This window comes from Dendroctonus ponderosae, unplaced genomic scaffold (assembly GCF_020466585.1).
Source record: "Dendroctonus ponderosae isolate FM_Combo_2020 unplaced genomic scaffold, Dpon_F_20191213v2 Dpon_F_20191213_6, whole genome shotgun sequence".
NCBI lineage: Eukaryota > Metazoa > Arthropoda > Insecta > Coleoptera > Curculionidae > Dendroctonus > Dendroctonus ponderosae.
Window position 1 is genome coordinate 1,412,703 of NW_026018814.1, and position 24,587 is coordinate 1,437,289.

General features: G+C 39.0%; 5 protein-coding genes across 11 annotated transcripts in view; 2 read left to right on the plus strand and 3 right to left on the minus strand.

Annotated features, from left to right (window-relative positions):
* The window catches only part of LOC109536235, a 19,723-nt gene extending 15,847 nt beyond the window's left edge, over nt 1–3,876 (minus strand). Inside the window, exons 1-2 of the mRNA XM_048667280.1 lie at nt 3,794–3,876; nt 871–1,003 (exon numbers count right to left, since the gene is read on the minus strand). The gene's annotated coding sequence lies outside the window, so the exon portion shown is untranslated. The remainder of the gene's footprint in view (nt 1–870; nt 1,004–3,793) is intronic.
* Nucleotides 3,874–5,894, plus strand: LOC109536259 (suppressor protein of bem1/bed5 double mutants). Its single transcript, XM_019902392.2, has 3 exons — nt 3,874–4,762; nt 4,864–4,983; nt 5,257–5,894. The coding sequence occupies exons 1-3, from the start codon at nt 4,278–4,280 to the stop codon at nt 5,822–5,824; spliced, it is 1,173 nt and encodes a 390-aa protein (XP_019757951.2). The 5' UTR covers nt 3,874–4,277; the 3' UTR covers nt 5,825–5,894.
* Nucleotides 5,895–6,065: 171 nt separating this feature from the next.
* On the minus strand, nt 6,066–7,783 carry LOC109536262 (replication protein A 32 kDa subunit). The gene is made up of 6 exons (XM_019902396.2): nt 7,434–7,783; nt 7,287–7,375; nt 7,137–7,232; nt 6,767–7,078; nt 6,453–6,661; nt 6,066–6,352 (listed from the first exon to the last, which is right to left on the minus strand). The coding sequence occupies exons 1-6, from the start codon at nt 7,444–7,446 to the stop codon at nt 6,271–6,273; spliced, it is 801 nt and encodes a 266-aa protein (XP_019757955.1). The 5' UTR covers nt 7,447–7,783; the 3' UTR covers nt 6,066–6,270.
* On the plus strand, nt 7,771–9,818 carry LOC109536260 (STE20-related kinase adapter protein alpha). 3 transcript variants are annotated; one of them, XM_019902394.2, is made up of 7 exons: nt 7,771–8,096; nt 8,149–8,296; nt 8,374–8,458; nt 8,513–8,694; nt 8,747–8,929; nt 8,981–9,196; nt 9,254–9,818. In XM_019902394.2, exons 1-7 carry the CDS (start codon nt 7,926–7,928, stop codon nt 9,325–9,327), a joined length of 1,059 nt encoding a protein of 352 aa, XP_019757953.2. In that variant the 5' UTR covers nt 7,771–7,925; the 3' UTR covers nt 9,328–9,818. The 3 variants fall into 3 exon arrangements, with proteins under 3 accessions (XP_019757953.2, XP_048523238.1, XP_019757952.2); XM_048667281.1 differs by having other exon boundaries at nt 7,771–8,090; XM_019902393.2 differs by having other exon boundaries at nt 8,747–9,196.
* Nucleotides 9,316–14,157, minus strand: LOC109536258 (zinc transporter 2). 5 transcript variants are annotated; one of them, XM_019902387.2, is made up of 8 exons: nt 14,092–14,157; nt 13,552–13,864; nt 11,152–11,274; nt 10,915–11,099; nt 10,609–10,740; nt 10,404–10,557; nt 10,106–10,346; nt 9,316–10,047 (listed from the first exon to the last, which is right to left on the minus strand). In XM_019902387.2, the coding sequence occupies exons 2-8, from the start codon at nt 13,759–13,761 to the stop codon at nt 9,899–9,901; spliced, it is 1,194 nt and encodes a 397-aa protein (XP_019757946.2). In that variant the 5' UTR covers nt 13,762–13,864; nt 14,092–14,157; the 3' UTR covers nt 9,316–9,898. The 5 variants fall into 5 exon arrangements, with proteins under 5 accessions (XP_019757946.2, XP_019757945.2, XP_019757948.2 ...); XM_019902386.2 differs by having other exon boundaries at nt 14,003–14,157; XM_019902389.2 differs by having other exon boundaries at nt 13,552–13,736; nt 13,892–14,157.
* Between the last annotated feature and the right edge of the window lie 10,430 nt (nt 14,158–24,587).

A 24,587-nucleotide genomic window follows, 5' to 3' on the forward strand; every position in this document is an offset into this window, starting at 1 on the left:
AATAATCTTACGCCACCCTTGCACAAAACGACGATAATTTTTCTAATTTCATAGACAACAGAAGACTATATTTTTTCTACATAACCCCCCCTGAATTTAAAGCTGGATCCGCCCCTGTTCTGACGGGTTTTTAAATGAGCTCGTTGCATTCTTCGCGTCCATAAGATAAAACTAATGTAAAATTGACGATTTTTTGAGTGGTTTCATATTTTTTGAAAAAATCGAGCTCACAAAAATCGAAATTTTTCTTGCGTGTTTTTTGAGCTGGTACTTAGAAGCTTCTTAAAAACGCTCAATTTTAACATTACTCGCGACAATTTCCAATGCCACTAATAATAGACGGGGGGCTTAAGCTTAAGCGAGTGCTGAGATATTCAAAGTATTTGGCAGGCTTAACTGGAACGCGTTTTACGATTGTCCGCATAAGCATTAGGTGAATGTCCCACAACAATCACTAAAAATTAAGATGGCAAATCCCATTCACGCAAAACCGACGACGAGCGTTAAAACCAAAACAAAAAAGGCCCTAAAATGGAAAAGTCGTTTTTGGAAAACGAAATAAATCACTCATCTGGGCAATTATTCGGCTTTTTAACGGCGCAAGCCATAAATCGCAAAAAGGCCGCCTGGGCCAAATTAAACGATCTTCATTCATGCTCTTATTTCTCTTTCCTGCGCTTTTACAACTGCTGGTAATGAGACATCTCCGGAAACCATTTATAAGTGAGCTTTTTTCGCGCTGCCTACAAATGTTTCAATTTGCAGCTTTCCGTTTATCTGCTGGTAAACACCTAACAAGTGACTGGATGATACGCTCAGTGATTTAACATTGAACATTATTTGTTGGAAGACATTGTTAGGATAACATACCTGTGCTTTAGAGCAACTGGAGACGACCCCCAAAGCAAGTGGGAGCGAAAAGGGTCGTTTTGCTGGCTTTGGCGAGGTTGGCGCTCTGGTTACACGTAGAAGCAGCACTGAAGATCGGTCTTCAGGCAGGTCACTAGAAATGACAGCAATAACTGGACGGAGTTCCTTTGTTGGAACAATTGCCGATTTTTAAGTTTCTAGGCCGTCGTCCAAGATGTTTCGCCAGCACGCATGGCTAGCACCTTCAGAGGTGTTCCCCACAACATACCTTGAAACACCCGGACCACATTCCTACCAACAACGGCCTTAAAACGTTAAAATCCCCGATTGTTCCATCAGTTCTTCACAAGCGGGTTCAAACCCTCAAACATCTGCTGCGGTCCTATCATGTTAAACCAATTCGAGTGCAATAAAAGTTTATTTACCAAAGCGCACTAAAATGTAGTAACAGTTATTTATCCAAAGTCAACAACTCTTCTATTGACTTTATAGGCGCTCGACATCATTTACACACAAACAAAACAGCCTCCATCGAGCTATTTTAGTGGGATTCAACAATGGCTTGAGGAAAAACGGGTATTCAAAGGACAAAATCAAAAAAATTCCCATGAATTACAGTTTATGGACATCCTGTGGGCTTGACTCAAATATGACAACATTTTAGTTTTAACTAGACACCATGCTTGGTAAAATTTGCTTTGATCAATGAATGCGTTAATTGGCAATGGCACAAGGTAAATCTTCCCAGCTACAAGACATTTAGTTTGAAGACCAAAATAGAAAGTTTCTGAACTGTTTTTGGGTCAGAACTGCTGTTAAAAATAGTGTTTCTCTCGTTGATATATTGCAAACTTCAAGTTAGCTGTTTAAATGCAGTAACGGATCATTCTCACATTGGCTTGCGAAAACGATCCACCAACACCAAAGTGCGACCGCCTACGTTTAAGCGCATTTATTACTTTCTTTTCTCAGTCTAATTTGGGAAGTGGGATGCTGAGGCCAAAATGCAAGCAAATTTTCTTGCTCAAAACCCCCTTAACAAATCTTGCCGCGACGTTGTTAATGAAAAAAGTAATAAACCAGACAAAAACCAAACCAAACTGAGCAATCAAACAGCCGTTATCTGCACTTCTTTCGCTAAAACTGGACCCTACAAGCAAATTAACGGAATTTCATGCTGCATAGCTACGACCTGAACGATTCCATATTAATCCATCTGGCTGACCTTTTAATCCATTTCGAAATGAGCTTGTTCAATCGTCGTTTTTTACCCATGATGGCGATACGCAGAAATAAAAAATAGCACACAAAAACAATCCGAATATCTACGCAAAAAAATCGAATACAACGTCGTCGACTCTGGAATAAACTGAACGTGCCAGACGATGGAGTAGTGGAATTCCCTCACCGCTGGTTATTTTTAGGTTTCCTATAGGCGATGCGCTTTGGAAAGGGGAGTAGATACCAAAACACGAATATTTTAAATAGATAAATGATGCGTTGGAGCTAAGCTTGCAATTGCATTGTGGACTTGCACTATCTATCCACATCTATTACGCAAATCGTACATTGTCTGGGTAGAATTTTTAAAGCCACATAAACCTGATTTATTGCCAGTAGAACAACACGCTTAAAAGAAACACGGAACTAAATAGGACCAGGAAAGATTTATGTAAGCAGAAGATTTTCTTTAATCTCGCGACATGTGAACTAAAACCTATTTTTAACCACACACCAACCATACATCTAAGTGCCTAATAAACAACCATTATTTATTAATACCTAGACTTTAGATACATCAAGGTAGAACGTTGTAATGGTAGGGAAGTATTTTTGGATGCCTTTCGTATTTTTAGAAGCCACTCTTAATGGGGTGTGGAGCGATATAGAGAGGGTTTCATTATTTTACTTAAATACACATACACTGTTGAGGGGATTTTTTCTAGGGTAATGCAGAACACTAAGAGGAATAGAACCAACTTTTAAAGGCATTTGCTGTTTTCTTCTGTACTCAACAACACAGCAATAGTAGAGGAGTCGAATGAGTTTTTTTCGTGCTCGTAAATGTTCCTGTTTCTTTATGCACATTTAAACATGCTGAAGGTATGAGGCCAGTAAGAAGGCGAAACGTGATTAGCCCAATTCCGAAAAAAATCAAATACAGCTGCATGAGCATCGGTTCAATTTTTTCTAAGAGAACGTGAAAGTTGTTTAGAGCAGCTTATATTGGTGCTTCAGTGTGGTGTGCTACACCTTATTCCATATAAGAGATGAGTTTAGGAAAATTTCCAGTCCTCTGGCAAGAAAATCTAAGTCCAAAAGAGCACTGAATTGAACTCTTGAAAACAAACGCTCCTTAATTGCTTTACAAGTAAATAGCAATTCAGTATAAGTGGGTGATTGTTGCAAGCTGCAAAGTTGGAGTAACAGTATCCGACTGGCTTAAGTAGCAAATTCTACTGCACCTGACAGATTTTCAAATGAAACTTGATCGCTCTTGAAATTGCAGCTCAAGACTCAAACGAAAATAAACATGAAAACCTGTAGTGTGGGATAATTTTAGATGAAGAAGATCTAAGAATTTTCAGGAGGCCACTTTACGTAGGCGACTGCTTGAAGATTACGGTGTTTTCCAAGCCAATATAACCGTGTTGGGTAATTAAGGTACCAGTGAAGAGCCACAACGTTAATGAATCAATTTGATGTTGCCATAATCCATCTGTTCTTACTAGTAGCAATAAAAAATTACGTGTAGACATTGGCGGCCTAATTATCGCCGGTCATCACGGAGTTCAATGATTCCTAGTGACTAGACTGAAACGAAATTAGGAAAATGATGGAATAGTCGAGGAAATGGTGTTCTGGGAAGAAACATGCCCACAAACACCCATGTTTGGGAAGCAACAATCGGAAATTTGCTTACCGTTTAATTAACACAACGAACAGCTGGTACTTGGTGGCGCTGCAATTGGGGTTGAATTGCACTAGTTTGGAGCACACGATAAATCACGAACTAATTTAATTAAAAACAGTAGGAATTCAAACTCACATTAAAAGAAAAGTACAGATATATTTCGGGGAAAATTGACACTGACGTGCCCGGGGAATTGGTGGGGGCCCTAGACGCGCATTGGTTAATATTGGAGCCTGATTTGGCAGCGCTGCCCTGTAGGCCCTCTAAATGAGTTTGAACTGTATCAAACCGCAGATAGTTCACAGGAAATTTAATAGAGAAACCCCAAAAAAATTGCAAAACATACCACATTGTTGAAATTGCTTCACTGGAATGTGCTTCAGAAATAAACTAAGAGAAATATTAAGAATTTATTATTCTCGGGCTGCCGTTTGACGTTAGTGGATTTTGCAGATAATTCTAGTTTAATCCAAACATTCACTTCCTAACCGAAATGCAGTCGCACTCCCATGTGAACGAACAATCCAACATACTCGACAAGCTGAACCTAATCGTGCAAGCGCTCGAAGAGGCGCTGAAAATGTTCATCAAACTCACCGAGAAGTTCGAACATTTTCTTGCAGTGATTGGGGCTCTGTCAATGAAAGTTAAAACCGCAAGTGGAGCATTCGATGAGGAACCGGAATGCGCGGCTCCAAATGTCGTAAAGGATGGAATCGAGAGTCCAACAGTGGGCGGCCTGCACGAAATCGCCGGCTTAAGGGGCATCAAGAATCTTCTACACACTTTGGTGATTTTGCCTCGCACGCAACCACAACTGTTTGAAAACCGCTCAAAAACCAACTGCATTCTATTGTATGGGCCACCTGGCACAGGTAAAACACGGCTGGCAAATGCCTTGGCTGCAGAATCAGGAGCTACGTTTCATTCCATGTCTGCTGGGAATTTCATGTCGCCGAATGTTGGAGAAACCGAACGGTAAGATAATCGTTGCAGGAACCCAAAGTTCCACTTTTGGATATACTCGAAGTAGTCACCTTGAATATGAGAAACCGAAACAAAATACGCATACTTTTTAGGAATCTCAGGCAGATCTTTCAGTATTTGCGAGCAAATGACCGCTTCGCTATACTTTTCATTGATGAAATTGACGGGATTGGCCGCAGGCGAACCACTGGAGAACATGACTACTCAAGACGGTAAGCCATTCTCTGACTAGTCTCTTTAAGCGCTTGGTTTCTTAAAAAAAAACCTAAAATTTGAGCAGTTCATATAGCATGATAAAGCGACCTGCCGGAAAAGTTCCAAAATCTTCATATCCGAATCCTCAAACCCGCTCTAACCAACCCTCAAAACCATCTTTTAGTAATGGGATTAAATTATTAAGAGATTCAAACCTCCACCGGGCAAATAGTCATCTGAAAATCAGTAAGACTTTCGATAAAAAATCTCACCTCAAACGTTTGTTACAGCATTAAAACCGAATTAATGGCGCAAATGACGACAGTGGACCGCTGCCCAAATGTGTTGATTATCGCAGCGACAAATTGCCCGTGGGATTTGGACCCAGCCATCCTCAGACGCTTCAACAAGCAAATTTACGTCCCGTTGCCCAACAGCGAGGAAAGGCTCGAGCTATTCCAGCTGCTCACCAGGAACACGGAAATAATTCAAACACCTCAACAACTGCAAGAGCTGATCCAGTTATGCGACGGGTTTTCCGGTTCGGACATTTCGACTCTGGTGCATGCTGCTCTGGAGATTCCGCTGACCGAACTGCAACTCACCACTTTATGGAGTAAAACTGTTGATGGTTTCTATGAACCATTCAAGGGGTTTCGTGAAGCCGAAACCAATGCTCACGAATTCGATACGAATGTAGAAGATGTTTGTGTCAATCAATTGCACAGTTTGCCCGCTTTCTCGGTCAGGGCACGGCCCGTTTCGGTGGCCGACTTTATAGACGCAGCCGAACAGGTTCATAAAACAGTAACCTACGAAGAATTGGCCAAGTATGAAGCGTTTAAACAGCCCAAATAAGTGGCTTGTGTTTATGTTTGAAAACATACTTAAGAATTAAGAAAGCAAATAAATGAAAAGTCTTTCGATATTTATGGCCCAAAGATTCAGTTTTCACCCGCGTGCTTTTTAAGTTTAATGCTTAGCACCAACAAACATTGTTTTGAATTGAGCCCGACGCTTCAACGCAAACCGCATCAGAAAGCCGAAAGTACTCCTTGAATTCCCAGTTCTTTGCGATATAGTGTGTGTTATCGGAAAATTAGCGATAAGGTAACTGCTGTATTTGATTAAAAAATATTACATAACAAGAAAACCAACTAACTTCTACATTGTGCAATGTTGATTAATTAGGCAACAAATTAATCAAACAATGAATGAATATCTAAAAAAATAGAGCCAATGGCATACTTACTCTAGACATGACTTGGCGTCATTTATTGTACAAAAAAACTTATTTCTTCGGCTTAAACATCCGTGGGCTTAAAGTGATCATTGTCGATGGTGGAATATGCGTGCCCTTCATTCACCAGAAACTCCAAAGCCTCGCTGAAATACACATAAATTATTTTATTTGCGATGAAATCCTTGACTCTTTATCAATGTTGCATTATTCAACACATTTTCCTCAATTATATATTATACTTACTTGGCATCTTTCCTTTGATTAGACGGAAAATGGGCTAGAATTGAAGCTCTGTCTGGGCCTGCCTGACCCTGGACACTCTGAAGAAACTTATAGACTTTCAACTGTATACCTGAGAGGTTGTGCTGCCCATTATCCACCACATTTTCATCAAACATGGTCATTGAGTTGGCCAAAGAAGCCCCAGGATTATTTTGCTTGATTTGTTCAGCCTAATGAACATTGAACAACAATGAAACTTTCATACCTACTTTTATGAATCAAGTACAGATGCGCTCAGAGCGAAACTTTATATGTAGATACAGTGTGATACTTACTGTATTTTTACTCATAACTTCTGCTTGAAGCCTGGTGTCGATTACTTCCATCAAATGCGTTAAGATAATGTTGCAGTCGTCGATTGGGAACATCTTCAAGACCATCAACGCCTTTTCGCCCTCTTGGTTGCGGATGGTGCCATACACTTTAACATATCCGCCCTCTTTCACTGCCGGCATCTTGCAAGCTTCATCGCCATTTTCGCCCTCCAGCCAGAAAATCGCTTTGATTGAACCAGTATGATCTTGAATGGTGTAGGAGGCTTTCGTGGACTGCACATCAAACTCTAGCAAGATTCCCACAAGAGACACCTAGAATGGGGACCCTATTAAAGAAAGCGTGTCTTACATTCTAGGTGGGAATGCTTACAATTTGAACAGGCATTCCAAATAGCTTGAAATCGTCTCCACTGTCTCGCAGCATACGAACTACCAATGGGACTACGCTCTGAAGCCGTCTAACTGACTGGAATAAAAGCAGCAAAATATAGCTGTGCTTCTTGACAATAGATCAAGTTACCTTCGGTTCTTTGCCTGATGGGGAGTCGTTGTTTGTGGTGTTGTTGAGAAAGCCCCCAGCATTGGAATCATTGAAGCCCGAGTTGTAACCTAAGGAAATCATATTGTAGGAGCTTATTCCTATGCCAAATCGAGGAGGTAGTCAAACCTGTATTCCACATGATGTTTTTGGTTGTTTTAGAGCTCTCTGTGGAAAGCGATTCGGTTTATCTGTTATTTGCGACCAAAACAATGAATTTCCCGGCAAATTCTTAAAAGTTTACTTCAACCTGACATTAGGGAACTAACCTAACAACCTTACAAATTGTTAGGCTAGTTTTGGACTAAACACTGAATTTTCGCAGGTTTTGCCAAGGAAACTTGTTTAGGCAAAGCGGTTTTGTTTAGGAGAAAGTTAGTGTTTTACAACCCAAGTTCAATAGCACAAATAATTAGAAAAATGCACTTATTTGCCTGGCTAACGGTTTGACAGCCGTCATTAGTAGAACAGACGAAAACAAAACAAACACCACAACACTTAACCAAATTTCTCCTCAAAAATGTTCGGGTGAAAATCAAGCAGCATTACAACCTGAGCTGGAGTTGTGCACTTTACGCCTCTAATATTTGTCGGTTCCCTCAATGTCCACAATTATATATAATGATTAATTTCAATATCAACTTCAATGACTACAAGACCATTTCCTCATTGGGGCAGTGCTTTGAAGGTAGGGCTACAGTGAATTTGGCAAAACATCACCCTTCAAACTCCCTGGTAGCCCTGAAGAAGTTCAACATGGATAAACTGAAGGAAGACAGCTCCTTGGTAGATGTAAGTGTTCAAATTATATGAAACTTTTTCCAGTACGAATTGATGGTTTCAGCTTGAAATCATCATAACGAAACAGCTACAACACCCGCACATACTGCCCTACTTAGCAACATTTGTCCATGGTCCTGAGGTGTGCGTTGTGAGCCCCTTAATGGCTTACGGCTCCTGCAGGGACTTATTGAACAATCACTTCAATGAAGGTACTACTGAAGACAATCCGCCAGAATTGCTGCAATAAACCGCGCGTTAACTTTCAGTTGATTAATTCGCCTTTTAGGTCTGCCAGAGCAAGCGATTGTGATTGTTCTCAGAGACTTATTAGACGCATTAAGTTACGTTCACCGAAAAGGATACATTCACAGGTAATTCTGCAGAAACCAGCTAAAGAGCTTACCAATGCCGCTTTTCTTTTTAAGGGCAATTCGAGCTAGTCACATATTGGTCTCATCTGCAGGCAGGGCTTGTCTAACGGGCTTCAGGTATGCCTGCCCCATTGTGATAAATGGGCGGTGGCAGAAAACAATCCACTCATTTCCCTCCAGTACAAAGGCCAACCTCAATTGGTTGAGCCCAGAACTATTAGAGCAAAACCTCATAGGTACAGACACTTCGATTAAAATGGATTAGTTAAGACATGTGGGTGGTTTTAGGATATAACGAGAAGTCAGATATTTATAGCGTTGGAATGGTGATATGTGAGTTGGGAAACGGGTCCGAGCCATTTGCTGGCATGTCTTCAACGTTAATGTTGACGGAAAAAGTCAGAGGTTGTACACCACAGCTGCTGGATTGCTCAACAATTCCTCGAGACCTGAACGGCGACTGCAGCAGCGGTAATTCAGCTGGTCATCAACGTTTGCCTGTTCAAACCCATTTTTTTCCAGGAGATTGTGATATAAGCCCAAAGATAATTCATAGGAGATTTAGCGAAGATTCACATCAAGTAACAGCACTGTGCTTAAATCGGGAGCCGTATGATCGGCCATCCGCGGTTCAGTTGCTCACACATCCAATTTTCAAAACTATCCGAAAATCCCTGCCTTTAACCGATTTACTTAAGCCAGCGTTGCCTTTGAGTGATAGAGTAGCCCTTAATAGTGGTAAGTACGGCGATGAGGGGGCGATCATTGACTACTTTTAATGCCGATCTTTTCCAGATGACTTGGAGGATATGGATAGCTTGAACAATTTTTCAAACTTGGACATTTTTTCATGTGAATGGGACTTCTAGAATGAAATTTATTTTCGCATTAACACTGACATTTTCGGTTAACAAATAAATAGTATTTAATGTCTAACAACACCACATAGAACATGGCAAGATTGTATTATACAAAGGAAACTAAAACGTTTAGCATTTAGGACAGAAGTAATACTGTAAATTGTATATAGCCGGTGTTTGTTATGTCGATGCATTTCCTTAATTATTCCGAAGTGGCGTAAGGCGGGTTACGTAATGTTAAAAAAATTGGAGAGCATTTCGGCAAGATCCTATAACAAACACCCTGTACATGTGAGAAAATGCGCACATTATCGAGATTGTCAATAATAGAACACCTACAAAACGTTCACGTTAATCATACAACTTAATTCTATCATAACTATTTGTATAGCCATAACATCATGTATAAAGGAATGTTCGCAAGAACAAACTGACCGTGATTTCTAAAAAATAGGTTTAACTGGTTTCACCAGTAAATAAACGGGACTTTATCGTTTAAATGTTAAAAGCAATATTGTTGCAGGCTTTTTGGCCCAAACTAGACCCAAAACCGCCCAGTTTCAAGGGAGTATTCAAATTGTCAGCACTCTCGCAGTCTACAAAACTTACAACTACTTATCCCATCTACTTTATACGATTCCACCTGAAATGTACAGCTAAAAATTGGCAATAGGAGCTTCACTGAAGACGTAGCCTTTTGCAGGATGACATCTTTATCACAGTAATCATCTAAACGCAAGACACACTGTGAAGAGTTCAACTGGAAATATGTAATAAACGGACTTACCAACGGCTAAGTGTGCGGTTACCACATTCCTGCCAGGCGTCAACGACCAAATATTCACATCGTGAACATGCCGCACTCCGGAAATTTGCTTTAATGCTTTGGATAGTTTGTCTCGAGTTACGGGACTTCCTTGCATAAGTAACCCGATCGAGTCCTTGCCAACTCGGGCCGTCGTAAAAATAATAATCACAGAAAAAATGAGGGTGCAGATCGGATCTGCCGCTTGAGCATTGGGGAAAATCTGCGGAAAAATCAAACAGCATTAAACTAAATTGATACTCAATGCTTCTGGGCTCACTTTTATAATCACAGCCGCTAGCAGAACGCCGATACTTTGTACCAAATCGCCTAGCACATGAGCGGAAGCGGCTCTCACATTGATATTGTCTGGATCTTGCAGTTGGGGCCCGTGGCTGTGCCCATGGCAAATCCCATGCAACACTGCTCCCATTCTGGAGCAGGAACAATATAAAGCCTGACTAATATTGGTAGAAGAAGCTTACATGATATTTACGAGTAGCCCGATTGAAGCCACAATAATCATGGTGTTGGCGTCAATGTTGTACTCTTCCAAGTAGAGCCTCTTCAATGCTAAAACCAAGAAAATTCCCACAAGGAACCATATAGTCAGCACACTGAAAATGAATAAAAAATTTGAATAAATTAATTAATTTAACAAAGCTCAAGTTTAATCCTGAAGCAAATCAGCCCAGTGTTATCAACGCAACAGTACATTAATCATTGAGCATCTGCCACATTTATCACACATATTGATACATATTTGCAGAAATTGTAATAAATGTTCCTACCTTAAAAAGGCACCCAAAACTTCCGATCTGTAGTACCCGAAAGTCATGTGTTTAGTTGCGGGCTTCCGCGACAACAATATGGCCAGTAAGGAAATGAGGAACCCAATAAAGTCCGAAAATAAATGCGCCGCATCGGTCATAACGGCTAAACTTCCAGCAAAGTAACCACCAATGAGTTCAGCCAGCTACGAACAATAAATATTATTCTAGCGTAAAATCAGGCAGCTTCCAACTTACCATAAAAATAAAGCAAAATCCCGAAGCTAACAGTAGTTTATTGAAGGCTTTTGGGTCCTCGGTGGAGGACAGGGACTTGTGGCAATGGAACTCCACATCGTCGCTCGGATCCCTGAAATATTCCTAGGGAAATTGAAAATTATTTATTTTACAGTCGGATTCGTGCTTACATCAGAATATATTCGGGCAACATGCTGATGCGAATCAATCAACACATTCGATTGTGTTAATGAGACTCGCTATACAACTCGTAATCGTCCAGCAAACTCGTTTTATCAACATGATATTAACGACATTTGGGAAGATTAAAAATATTAAGTACTCGAGGATGCATGAGCATATTCATCTACAGGGTGAATCGCATTATTTTCTCAGTTTTCACTATATTTTCCAGTTACGCAGTCAGTGAGGTTTGTTTTGGTTGAAGATCGTGTTTGTAGTTGAGAAATGGTGTTTTTCTTTCTGGTAGTTTTTTCAAAATGAGCGTAAACTCGTTCTAAAACACATCATACGTTACTACTTCAAAGGAGGAACAAACGTTTCTACATTGGGAACAAGGGCGGATCCAGGGGGGAAAAAACTACGCAAATCTAAAACTTCTTGAATTCAAGCATTTTTTGAGAAAACTGCCAACAATTCCCCATCCATGGTTCACTTTCTAAAAAGGCCATTTAGTTCTGTCTAGAATGATGTACAAATGAGCGCTCTTGCTCATTTTGCCTCCGAGAAATGAGCAAAATTGCGCCACCCTTGCACAAGACGACGATCATTTTTCTAATTTCATAGATAACAGATTCTGTATTTTTTCTACATAACCCCCCCCTGACTTTAAAGCTGGATTCGCCCCTGATTGGGAACAATCCTCGATTTGCGGGTTTTTCAGCCCGATTTTTGATATCTTCAAAATGTTTTCGTTTCTGATGCTCAGGCTCTGATTCGAATGAATCAAATAATTCCATTCAAGAACGTAGCTGGCAGCAGTTGTCTCACTCGCACCCCTAGAAGTTTATGAGAGATGGAAGATGCTCTAGGCGTTGCTTTGTTCGAACTTGATATCTTCACCGCTCATATTAACTCAGTTTTTTGCCGGAAAACTTTTTGTGGTTCGTTTCGAGAGCTATAGAACAAACCTTTAAAGATGCCAACACGTTTTTTACAGTACATTTTATGATCGAAAATAAATACAATTTCAATGGCGAATGGTTTGAACAATCATCGGTGATTTTCGGCCTAATAACCCGAAAATCACCATTTCTGGGGTGAAAACTTCACTTGGATTTTAGACTCAAGTTTTTCAAGTCAGGACCAAATTCCTATCGACAACAGTTTTAGGGATAAACGATATTTTATTATGAAAAAATATGAACAAGAAGGCATTTGAAAGAGTGCACTGCGGAGATATCATTCGGTGAAAGTTCAGGCATTGAAGCAGAAATACTGTTGCGAAAAAAACCAGGAAGTTTGTTCTTCCTGGGAAACCGCTTAATTGTGAAGTTGTTACGATTGATTAGCAAATTGGCAACTATTTGATATTGGGCCACTAATCTTGAATAAGACTTGCGGTTTTACACCCAAGTCATCCTCGCCTATCTCGCACTGAAATAACTAAAAGAACAATGAAATCTGCTATAAACTGAAAGTATTTAAAATACACGTACAGGTAGACCCATTTAAACAACATTTCATACACGTTTAATTGCGAATTTACGAGGTTTTTTAATTGTTAAACTATAAAATATCCAACAACTCAACATACTTCGCGTGGTTTAAACTGCACAAAAGGATCGTAAATAGTCTTGCGATTCTACGTGTCTTAGACGAACCCAATCTGCTCTTGTAGAATTAATGTAACGAAGCTTTACTTAGGAACTTTAACCGATAGGCCCCAATCCTTCCAACTTAAAATTACCTCGCTAATGATACAATTTACTGTTTTCCTATTGACAATGCTTTAAACTTGTGCGAATATTATAGCGAGCAGATATGTTACTTTCCCAACCTTCTTGGTACAAATTATTGCTTAGTGACTATACAGTTTTCTTATGAAATGAATCGGCAATGGAACGGAATGTTTACTATTTCTGGTCGACATTTTTTATTTTAAATCGAAACATTGACAAGAAAAAGTTGTTTAAGGTAAAACACTGCATATTTCAAATGGGTTTGCTAATTGAAAAACTCTGACTAGGCAACATTTGAATAATATTACCCCACTTTCGGAACTGCAAAGCTTCATTTGAATTTCTCAATATTGCTTAAGCCTTTTATGTTTTAATCAACCAATATCCGAAAGGGTTCGATAAAATGATGCGAAATTAAACTATGATCGTCGCCAATTCATTTAGTTCTTATCTAAATTAGTGGAGATAATTTTATCGAATCCTTAAGTTGTGTACTTACATGTACGAGCAGGGGTGAATCCTCAGAGTTGTCCGCTCTTGGATCATAAACACTTGGGTCTTCCAGAACCAGTTTGGATGAGCTGAAGTCTATTCCAACATGTCCATTTGCATTGTTATTTCCCAAGCATTTCATGCAAGGATGTCCGAGATTCTCATCGTCAAGCAATAGCTGTCGCAGGTCATCTGCATGGTCACAAAACACGTCCATTTTAAACTGGGCCTTCGGTTCAATGTTGAGCGTTTCTTAGAGGTAACATGGTCTCAAATAATGGACGTGTTTTCACTGCCCGGACAACAAACTGACTGTTTAACTGAAAAACACCAATTCTTTATCTCACCTGATAAAGAGGCCATAAATTCATGCAGTGGTTAGGCACATATTGAGCGACCACTGAAATGGATCTTCCAAAACTGCAAAAACTGACGGGAGGTTAAGTCGATTTAATTACCACTTGATTAGGCATTTATTGAATGACCACAGGCTGATTTTTTAATGCCACGACACTTGCTGGAATGGTTTTTATGTAAGCATAATCACCGTAACTATCTTTGAAACTTTGAATGTTTATCCCTCCATTACTGTCACATCGGGACCTCAGCTGTTTCTGTCAGATTGCAAAACAAACGTATTAGTTTGCACCAACATTGCCAGCTTGTGCGGTTTGGCCAAGATCAAGGTAATTTGGCATTCAGTGCAGTACATTCAGGGGCGCTCGTTGTTACTTGGCTTCATCATCAGAGTTAGCTATGGATACCGTTATGGGTTGCAAACTATTTTGATTTGTTGTAAACCCTGAAATATTCAGTTTTGGACGTTCAGACGGACGTTGGGGCTAAATTACCATTATCCAACTCGGGTAGTTACTCTTGCATGATGTAATCGCTGTCATTTAGTGATGCAATGGCTTTTTGGCACTCCCCAAACGTCGAAAACTGGATGACAAGCTTGAGCATTTTATATGCTAACAGGTGAACATTCAAGCCGTTTCTTGCTGCATTTTAAAAATTCCCTCCTGTAATCGTGCGTGGAAGAAGGGAGAAGGAATTGAGCGAATATGAGTGAGTAATTTTGCATATTTTGTTTAAACTGAGTTGACATCAGGAATCTGTTATTTGCGAAGCTTTTGCTGGAAATCTGATATCCCACAATCAATCTATAATGGGAAAATTGCATTCATTTGCGTCCGGAATTCATGTTCCCTTAGGGAGATATACATCTGTGGTGAACAACAAAGCGGAGATTGAGCATCTACTAAGGCCCAACCTATAGAGCACAGTGGACCACCATAAGTGGAATTTAAAAATTTTTGTTATTTTAACTTGATTTTCTGGCTAAGCAATAGGGGAAGTTTCAGCAAAGATAAATTGATACAAAAAACTTAATACTACTATATACTTTATGTTGGCCTTTTTTTGTGGCGCTGCAAAACGTCAAATTACTTGTTGTCGAGTGACAGTTGACTTGTCAGACTTGTTTATTTATTGGAGTTGATGACATTTATGACATAAAACAATACTTACACACTTTTCGATCTGTTTCTATTTCTTTAAGAGCTTGCAAAAGTTGATTAGAACATAACAAAACAAATCACAACCAGATGTAAACATCAATGTCAACCAAATAAGTGTCAAATTACTACTTAACTTGCAGTTGTAATTTTATTGTATATACTTTCCTGACTGTGTTTCAATTCCCAATCAAATTCATTCCTGGGTTTCAGTCATTTATTGTCTCTATTTATCAATCAAAATACGTTTCGGTGTATTTTTCCACCATCATTAGTTTTTATGTGTAGCGTTGTTGCTGCTTTAAGCCTTGGCATGCATTTTCTTGCCCGGCAAAAATATATAAATTTCTTGCCTGGCAAAATTTATAATGTTATAATAATCTTCTTGAGCCTCAATAATTGTTAGAAACATTGAATGCAAAATCCGCAGAAAAAAATTGCAAAGTTCCAACCAACGCTTTTTCAAATAGGGAATTTGGCCCACTGTTTGTGATCTCTTGGGCCTAAAAGAGAGGAATTGCCAGGCCGTCACATTTGCATAATTCGACAGAGAAATTTACTCCCTGACTAATTTATGATATTCGGGGGTGAGTTTATATAAACGCAACGACGTTAAATGTATCATAACGCTTTTGACTTCATCGCATTAAAATTGAAATGAGGGAGTTTCACTTAATGAGCGACAGCTTCAATTACGAACAATAAGAGCCGCTGAATAAAATCGTATATAATTTATTAGTAACAGTTTAGGACATTTTGAATAAATGCGTACACAGAGAATTAGGAAAGTTTTTGGACAAATCTCTAAAGCCTTAGAAAAAAACTCTGCTACTGAGGTAAATAGTGCTTTTGATCCACTCTCTCCCGCAGCAAGTTGTAGGATTATTGTGGATGTATTTCCGGGTGGCTGTTCTGTTGAATGTGATTGATTACTATGGATAAGTGGCCTCCATTTCACTTTGTGATGTAAGCGAAAATTTAAATAAATAATACGTAGTCTGAATTAAGTAAATTGGTTTAGATAAGATCTCGGCTCATTACTACCCAATTTGAATGCGAATAATGACATGCCATCATTGTCCATTCTTAGGGGATTGGACCGTTGGCCGGCTGGTTTGCACCGCCTTCTCCTTCCAAGCCACCAATACCGAATATGGCCAAAAGTTGTAATGTTGGAGCAAATTAATACGCATTTGGCATTCGAATATCCGTCGATACTAATCAACGGTTACTAACGAGTTAATTACGATTTCAGTCGTTTGAGGCGGCCTTTTTCAAAGTCGGGCGCGTTCATTTCATTTCAATTACAAGCTCAGAAATGTGGCTGTAATTCCCATGTCGGTAGGTGGAACCCCATTTGAATGTTAACGAGGCCGAAATCTGTCTAAAAGAACCGCTTCCGTTCGTTTCTGTTGGGCTGCTTTGGCGACAAATAACTCTTTTGCAGGAGTGTTACCAGACGTGTCGGTTCTGATTGTTTTATTGGGCCTTTTGCAGCGATTTATGTGCTTGACAATGGGAAACGTGCACGAAAAATATTATAAACGGCACTATTCAAAGCGGCTCTTTGTGGGAATATTAGACTGTTCAATAATCATGAAAAACTCAACCGTGTTTTCGACAATCACTTAGAACTGATGTTCCAGTTCAATTTGCGGCATTAAGCAGGCCAGAAACTTTCATAAATTCTCCACGAATTACTTTTTCAAAATTTTGACATTTGCATCTAAAGTGCACAGTTCTGGAAATATGCCTAATAAATCAGCCAGAAATGGGAAGTTCCAGAAGAATGATTAATCTGAGGAAAACTGCGCAAGTTTTCTCGCCTCTTTTAAAAGAAACACTAACATTTCTCTTGCTATCACGGCCAAAATCCTTTTGGAAAATCAATCAGTCAATGTAAAGGGCAAGAACTTTGCTTTTTATAGTTTATTTTGACTAGGATTTCTTATTATTGCTGAAGCAATCAATAACGAAACATTTTAATATGCGGATGTAGTTTGACGAATTTGTCAGCAAGTGACTAATAGCGAGTTGATTAATTTGCCAAAAGTTTTCTGATGTTTTTCCTGATGCAACATTCTGCATTTTCTGTTAAAAAATTGAATTTTTAAAACCAATTTAACTTAAATTTGCGTGGTAAATAACCTGCCAACCACTGCGCTACAGAAACTCTCTGTATTTGTCTCAAAATGTTTCAATTTCAAAGGCTTTTTTATGTGAAGAAATTGTGGCATTCAACGTTTTAAGACGGAAGCTTTCATGAATTCCGACGAATCAATTTTTTAAAGTTTTGACTGGATCCAAAGTGCAAAGTTCTAGAAGCGTGCCGAATAAGTCAGCAAAAAAAGTTCATACCAGCTTTAAATGGCAAATTTGAAGAAAAGTATGATGAGTTTGTAATAGTTGCAGTCAACTTTCTTACAGGCAAGGGCGGATTCAGGGGGGGGTCATGGTCATTTTTTTGAGAAAACTGCCAAGATTTCCTTATCGATGGTTCACTTTCTAAAACGGCCATTTATTTCTGTCTAGAATGATGTACAAATGAGCGTTCTTGCTCATTTTGCCTCCGAGATATGAGCAAAAGCGGGACGGAAAACATTAAATTTTGGCATAATCTTACGCCACCCTTGCACAAAACGACGATAATTTTTCTAATTTCATAGACAACAGAAGACTGTATTTTTCTACATAACCTGGTTTAATGTACAAGGTGCAAATCCAAGACCAAAACTACAGGGAGTTTAGATCGGGAAATCAGAGAGGTCAAGCGCCCTGAAGCCAGCAAAAACCATCTGAAAATGTAGTTTTGCATCGCAATCATAATGCCGTTATACTTAAAATGCAGTCTTTTTTTTCTACATAATCCCCCCCCTGAATTTAATGCTGGATCTGCCCCTACTTACAGGGTGATTGTAAATTGTGGTAATTTTTTCTAATGCTGGTATTACACTACGCACGTTTCTCCGATTTATTGGCCAATTATTAGAGGCCACCAGAAATCAGCCTGCAATCTTGGCAATAAATCGCGGACTTAGAGCATGTTGGAAATTATTGCGTTTATTGTGGCAAGTTTAAATTGAGGAAAAACGAATAAAAATCTGCAAAAAAAGTTCCCTTGAGTAATCTACCGCTAAAAATCGTACATGTTTTTCATTAAACTTCAGTAAACCGCACACGGCAGGTAGCGAAGTGGAGGCTCAAAAAGCGTCTTCTTCCACCATAATGAGTTGCAATGGTAGTTGAGAAGTCCGATAAATTACGCTCATAAATAATGGTAATGTCGGAACCGGAGCGACCGCAAGTGCATCATCGAGGAAAATAAGGAGCCGTAATTCATAGAGACAGAACTGCCAGAAAGTTGATGATAAATGGCGGCCCGCCCCCCAAAGGAGATATACTATCTATTATGTGACAAAAACACATGTAATTCTTTACCTCTGGCCTCGGCACGCCCAGATCTGACCACTGGGCATCTGTGCGAGCTTTCATAACAACCCAATGCTCTAAATGGGGTTTTTCGCTCCAACCGTACAACTTGAACTTTAAACAACCGCAAATTTTGATTGAACCCAACCCACTGTGGACGATCGTTTTCAATCAGACATTGAAAGGAAATAACATGCTTAAATTACGTCTGGTTGAAATGTTCCCTAACTTTTCACTGTGGATATTTTGTCGATCGATAATCTGTTAAATCGAGTTAACAAGTGTAAAGTATGCACTTAAATAACCAGTGATGTGTTCATTCTTCATATGTTCTTTCATTCACATATGCAGCTTTCTTGACTAGATTCCGTGACTCAAAACAGGACTAGTAGAGAAAGAGTCTAGTGATACCTTTTTTTTTAATTTTCACGTGAAAAACACATGATTTCACTAGCAGTTAGAAATCCTTACAATGTATCTTTGAGGTAGGTTGCCATCAATTGATTTAAGGGGCCTAAAAGGTGGAGAGAACCCGCTGAGCGAACACCAAAACTTAATAGATGTTGAATGACTCGCCGATTTGTCATTCATTCATTTTACATTTAGTCCCTCCAGTTTTTGTTCTAGATTGGGAAAGTGGAAAACAATAATCCATTACCATTTTAATCGTGTTTTGTCCTAGTTTAGATTTATCGGCATGACGATTCATTCATTTTTAACTAATATAAAGGGACATTATTTGGTTCAGAAGACGGTTCCTCATAGATTCAGAAGCTTCCGCGCCCATCCGCTTTGGGCCAGTGGTAAATTCTTGAGCGTCTTGGTACAAAACATGCAGAATTTTTCCGTTTTTAGATGCAATCAAACGTTTTGTTGATTCGGCTAAATATTGATTCTTGCGCGACATTTTCGTGCTCTTGGCAAAATCTTGTACCATCCACAGTTTGTGTGCAAACCAATACTTTCGGTTTCTTAGCAAGTTACAACGTTTTTTCATAAATTTATCTAGATTAGATAACAAATAATATTAGTTTCTTTTGACTACTCGGAAGGCAAATTTGCGGGGTTTTTCCAAAAGTCGAAGAAATTGGGGTGCGTGGATTATGCAAAAGAATTAGTAGATATTAAGTCTGGGTTTAAAAACATAAGAAAGCCACCTGAATGTCGAATTCCTTCAGGAAATAAACAACACAAATTAAATATTTGTAAAGTTTCTACGCTTCCTCCTAAAGCATCCTGTATTAGGGATTTTCGACACTCACATAATGCCATCCAAATGCTTCTTGCAGGTGTTTACATTTTGATAATTAAAATGTAGGAAAGTTCATCGGATTACAAAATCGAATCACGATTTTTGTCGACATTTTCAATTACTTCACACGCACACACGCACCGATGTACCTCTTATTCTTCATAATCATAAATCTACTCATAACCATATTTTAATAACTTTATTGAGAAGCTCGCTGGCATTAAGCCGACAAAAATATCATCGAATTTCGTTTGCATTGAATAATAATGACCAGATTCCAATGCAAAAGGTGCAACAATGAAAAGGAACCGATAATGGATCTTTTGCTATTGTTTGATTAAAAGCGGTATGAACTGTTTATGACTAGAGGATTATGGCCATTCAGTAATTGACTATTAATGATGCACATTTTCGATATGCATGCCATGTCGTCACAAAACAGGTGCATTTGTACGCGGCATTTTGTAATCGTTATTTATTAGATTGTCGCTTCGTTTGCTGTTCTCCTACAGCCAGAGATCAACCGCAACTACAGACAATTGGTTCAAGTGAAAATCATAGTTGACTCTTCAAATGCTTCTAAAGTTTGAAGGCAGATTTTCAATGTTTATAACCAACGCAGAAAGTTTTCGATAGCAAAGTTGTGCCTTTTGGGCACGCAAAATGCAAGAATTCGAAATTAACGGGGGTTTTGCAAACCGCTCTGAGCTTCTTGCTCATATTTAGAAAACCAGTTGAGTTGAACAGCTCCAGGGGATAGAGCATTAAAAGACCCACTTACCCACGTTTTTGTGCAAAACATTATTTTAGAAATGTTTCTAGTTTTCATGCAAAGTGCAAGAATTCGACATTAACACTGGTTTTGAAACCACTCTTAGCTTTTTGCTCGTATTTAGGGAACCAATAGAGCTATAAAGCTCCAGTTATCTCAGGCGAGAAAGAGCACTAAGATACTCATTTTTTTCGTGGAAAACATCATTTTAGCAGTGTTTCTGGTTCTCAAGCGAAATAAAGAAATTCCTGTACCTACCGTAAAAGAAATGACGCCAATTTTAAGTAATCCTCATCCTCCATAATTTTCAGGTTGCCTTCTGCAAATCAACATTGTTCACTCATACTGGCTTAAAATACCGTGTTGAATCACCCAAGTAAATGATCGGTTACTTGGTCACTTCCTCTCACAACTGGGCATTGTTATCCGTGCCTTTGAGCCGCAAAGTAATCGATATCTTTTTCGGAAACCGCAATTATGGCCGAACTTCTACAAACCGCAACCAACATGTGCCCCCTTTAACAATCCTGCACATGTTGTTGGGCTGTCGTTTCCCGAAAAAGTAAACACACTAATTTCAAAAGGCCCAAACGGCACGGTTTTGGTCAAATTAGTTAAACATGCCCGTTTGCATCGGCTTGATTATAAGCATTAGAACTTTCATTGAGATCGTTAAGCAAACCGGATACTGGCATGAAGGTTTGAATGGGGATTATTTGGACTAACCGTTCTTGGGCTAAATATTGCCTTTTTGGGACATACAAAAATGTAATAATATATAGGATGTTCTATTTAAAATAAGCCAGTTGATTATAGGCTTGGTAACACTGTGTTGAGTTGCGCTATTGAGTTGTTGCCGCTCTCTGAGTAAACGAGTTATAACTCATCGGTTAATGAGTTATAAGTCATTTGGTAAAGCTTTACGGGACCCGAGACTGGAAGTTTCACGTCTAAAAAAGGTTAATATTTTTCTGAGTAACGATTTACTACTTTGTTCAAACAACTGAAAAAAGTAATCTAGATTTTCCCAGCAACAGAGCTGAGTGCAAAGAAAGTCGACGAGTTTTGTTGTAAAATCGATCTCTTCATTTTTTTGCATGAAAGATTCAGTTTGCCAGTATTTTACAGTAAAATGTTGGGAAAAACGCGGTTTTTCTGTTTAGAGACAGCGTTGCTTAGACATGTTGATCTAAAAGTGAGGAAACTCCAGTTTCCAAGAGTTTTCAAAATAAATGATTTTTCAGTTCGGTGAAACATTTTTGGAAAAAGACCTCGAAATAATTATGAGGGTTTCTTCCATAATTCGAAGCTGAAAAAAGTGTTCCAAACATTTTTGCAACGCGGTTAAGGAGGCGAGTGTTCCAATAAAATTTGTCTTATAATTTTTCACAGAAAATACCTGAAGATTGCCAGTATTTTAAGTAAAACTAAAAAATAATGCGATTTTTACGTCGAAAGAATGGCTTAATAGAAACTTTGTTAAAACTGGAGTGACCTGAAAATTTTAAGACACTTTAGAAATCTTCAGAACGATGCGGGCGGCGAATTTTCCCAATAATTTTTTGAAAACTTTTGCTCTCTGGTCGTTTTTTTCAAGATAGTCCTAATTACTTTCGGTAAAAAATTGAATAAAATTATTTGGTTTTTGTGCCAAATTCGAAGCTGAAAAGGGTTTTCTAAAGTTCCTTGCATACCAATGAATGGGTTGAATTTTCTAGCAAAATCAATTATGTCATTTTTGGCTGAAAAAAAACCATTATTGTCAAAAAAGGAGAAAATTATGCTTTTTTGCGTTATCGATTACAAACTTTTAGTTTTATGGTCGGTTTTAGAGAAAACCTTAATAGTTTTCGGGGAAAAAACGGTTGGAATTTATTTTAGTTTTTGTCCGCAATTCGACGCTGAAAAAAGATTTTGTCAAATTTTTACAAAGCTATAAGTTTATCTTGTAATTTTTCGCGTAAAGGACCTCCAGACCGTCAGTGTTTTTAAGTGAAACTCTACAAAATAGAGCGTTTTTGAGAAGAAAGTAATTAAAAAAAAAACTAAAAAACCACATTGTTTAACAAATTTGACAGTCTTCAGAGCAATGGAAGTGACGAGATTTCCAAATAATCTGTTATAAACTTTCGCTTCTTCTGTTCGTTTTTTGATAGAAAATTGTTTGATTTTTGTTCAAAATTCGAAGATGGAAGGGATTTTCAAAAATTGTTACAAAGCGACGAAGGATTCGAAATTTATTTCATAATTTCGTAAGAAACTACCTTAAGATTGTCAGCATTTTTAAGTGAAACTTTACAAAGTTGAGCATTTAGAAGAAAGACTAATTTGGCTAAAACGGGAAAATGATGAAATTTGAAGACATTTTAAAAATATCATTGATAAATGGCTTTTAAAATAAATCTAAAAAAGGTGAAAAAAAACTGAGTTAATGGGCCGGTGCGTTGAGTTGGCGCACCAAGCCATTGGCGCAGCACTGCGCCAACTCCTAAAAATTCACTGAGGTACCCAGGCCTAGTTGATACATCTTGAAAACATTTTAGATACCTTGCCCCCCTGTCCAATTTTAAAATTTTTCCTAGTAATAGTTTGCCACATATCTCTTCTGCTATCACTGTTGTATCATCAGGCAGCTTCCCATCTAACCCCATTACGATTCATTAGTTGTGTTATTTCAGGCTCGGTATTTATAGCAGTCGGTTATCGTCGGTCGATCGGCAATCGCGACTTTCATTTGTCAACAAGTGTAATGAGATGCGGGCACGCGGCGCGCCCTGGGCGTGGCTCTTTAGCAATTAACGGAGCTCTAGGGGGGCCTCGCGCCTACTCGGGCCCCAACAATTCAGCTATCTAGATCTCCCCATCTTCTTCCCGAGCACACAATATCTATTAGCATAGCTTAGGATCGTAAAGATGAGAGCGGTTTTTCGGTTTTTTCGACGTTTCGATCGCTTATCCGACTGGTAGCCTAATGTAAATGCCATTGGCGACGCTAATGAATTTATATTACTACGGTGTAAGTATTTCGGAATTATCATCACAAAAGGGCCACGAAGCTGCTTCTTATCTGGGAGTAGTCATTTGAAATCATTTAAACCGCTCGGTTGAGCTAGGAGCCAACAGAGCATTAACATTTTGATTGGGAGGCAAAAGGGCGAAAGTTTATTGAAAAATGTATTTTTGTAAGGCACACAGACGATAATTTGCTAATTATCAAGCTACTCTATATCTTAGTATTGCGCTTTTCTTCTACTGATTGCAGATCAGGCAAATAGCAAGCGAGTAGACCGTTTGTCTAGTTTGGCCTGTGATTGGATCAAGCAATATGTTGTCCACACCAAGGAATGATAATACGCTTAACTGGTCTCGTCTAGGCTGAGCTTTCCGCTCGAAATTAAAAACCGTGCGCGACATTGCAAAGTCATCAGGGATCGATTGTTTCCAAAGCCACCGCGATCATCGATAAAGTCATTCCTTCATTGACTATTCATGGCTTATTTGATTAACAGATATTTTAATAGAATAAAAGCTGATCCCGTCGCGTTCAATGAATGCGTAATTGATACGAATTTCCGATCATTTGACTGCTTCTTCAAGTTCGGCGTGAATTGAGACAACAAGATTCTTCCAAAATTCCCATCGAGCTTCTTCGCGCCGTCCTCTCCACCTAGACCAAGCAGATACATTGAATAGTAATGAGCAAATGCTTAATTTTATCCCATCCGCTTCTGGTCGATGGACATCAAACGAACGGCCGCATTGATTTACCCAGAACAGCAATGAGTTATGCCGAAAACTGTCTGAAGGATGTTTGGCCGGTGCTTTGTGGTCTGTTTGGACGTCATATTTCATTCCGAGTGTCCTATGCAAAAATCGACACTGAATTTCAATTGGGTTTATTAATTCAGTTAATGCAAACGTGCGAATTCGGATAGAGTTACCGTGGGTCACGTAGCTCTAGCTTTTGGCGGATGGACGGACTGCATTTTAAGTATAACGGCATTATGATTGCGATGCAAAACTACATTTTCAGATGGTTTTTGCTGGCTTCAGGGCGCTTGACCTCTCTGATT